Source organism: Mus pahari, unplaced genomic scaffold (genome assembly GCF_900095145.1).
Source record: "Mus pahari unplaced genomic scaffold, PAHARI_EIJ_v1.1 scaffold_13139_1, whole genome shotgun sequence".
NCBI lineage: Eukaryota > Metazoa > Chordata > Mammalia > Rodentia > Muridae > Mus > Mus pahari.
The window spans coordinates 1-1,611 of record NW_018392174.1 but is presented as its reverse complement, the minus strand read 5'-3'; the positions used below and the strand labels follow the sequence as shown (position 1 = coordinate 1,611).

The window sequence follows — 1,611 nt, the reverse complement described above, 5'->3', positions numbered from 1 at the left end:
ATGTGAGGAACTTAACCCCCTAGAAGAAGCTAAGAGGTTTTGAGATGGAGGTGGGGCAGCTGTAGCCTTTTCTGGGTACTGGACAGGACCTCTTGTGATTGGTAACTCTCTCTACAGGGACTTTCACTCTGAATCCAGCCTCTGCCCACCACAACCTTGCCATCACCCAGGACAGGCTGAGTGTGACCCTGAAGGATTCCACTGGCTGCTTGCAGAACTTCTCCAGTGTGTTAGGCATTAGAGGCATCTCTTGTGGAAGACATTACTGGGAGGTGAAGCTAAAAAACAGAGAAGGCAGCGAATGGATTCTGGGGGTCTGTAGGGAAGGTGTGGACAGGAAAGACCTTTTTTTTGAGACCCCAGAAAAGGGGTTTTGGACTGTGGGGAGGTCTAGTAGTGGATACTGGGCCTATGTTGACTCTGGGAGGGTTTCATTATCCCTCAGGAAAGCTGTGCAGGGTGTGGCGGTGTTTGTGGACTACACTGCACGTGACATCTCCTTCTATAACATGAGTGACATGTCCCGCATGTGGTCCTTCAAAGAGGCTTCTCTCTCTGGGACTCTTTTTCCATACTTCAGGCTTAGGTCTGGAAACGTTTCAATGATTATCAGCTCCATGGCATGTGTGTCTGAGGGGAGGGAGGGAGANCAGGAGGAGGAAGGGGAGGAACAAGGGGAGGGCAAAGAGGGGGAAGAATCNTCATTCCTCCAGCTGACCATGAACTCTCTGTTCCCATAGTGTGGACCACTGCCTGAGTTGTCAGTGTGGCTCCTGTGGGAGTGTAGAAGCCACAGGCCAAAGACCCCATGGGTCCTGGAAGGGCCTGGAGCCTTGACCACTGCTCTTCAGTCTGACTCTGAGGCTGAGGCTGTGACTGTGGCCGTGGCTGTGACTGTGGTGGCAGTGAGGTCATGCATTGTGTCAGGTGGTGTAAAACAGGCTGCTTTGAGCTCTGGGAAGGCATTTTCCTGATGATATTAAATGGCATTTTATTAGGTTTTTGTACTGGTTGGCATGCAACGTACCAAGGGTTGAGTGGACACTGTTTTAATTTGTTCATCTGGCCATGGTCACCTAGGATGAATTCTGTGCCTTGGCTCTCGTGACCAGTGTTGTAGTGAATGTGGGGGAAGAGATGTCTGACACGTGACTTAGTGACTGAGGGGATGTCTGCATCCTGAAGTGGGCCTTCTCAGTGGACAATGACCTGTCTGTCCATCTATCTACATGAACCAGACTTACCATTATTCCAGTTTTGTCTTTGATTCTCACACAAATCCTTTGATTTCTGTATTTGAGTCTCTTTTTCTTCCTTATAGAATTGTACATGTAAGTTAAAAAATGAATCATTATTTTATTAATATTGGCTTCATGTATTTCAACTTTTTACTGTTTGGTTGTGTATTATTTACCAATTATCTGTCTGTCTGTCTATCTATTTATCTATCTATCTATCTATCTATCTATCTATCTATCTATCTATCTATCTATCTATCTTTTAAAGAGAAGATCTCATGTAACTGCCAGTGGCTACATGAACTGGGTTCCTGAAAGGAAGTTGGGGCTGTATCAGAGAGATGGTGAGAGAAGAATGAGACCAAGACAAGTT

At 46.4% G+C, this 1,611-nt stretch overlaps 1 protein-coding gene across 1 annotated transcript in view; it reads left to right on the top strand.

Moving 5' to 3' along the window:
* The window catches only part of LOC110314861 (butyrophilin subfamily 3 member A2-like), a 10,369-nt gene extending 9,629 nt beyond the window's left edge, over positions 1 to 740 (top strand). The window contains exon 8 of the mRNA XM_021189070.1: positions 118 to 740. Within this exon, the coding sequence (XP_021044729.1) occupies positions 118 to 740 (623 nt within the window). The remainder of the gene's footprint in view (positions 1 to 117) is intronic.
* Positions 741 to 1,611: the final 871 nt, after the last annotated feature.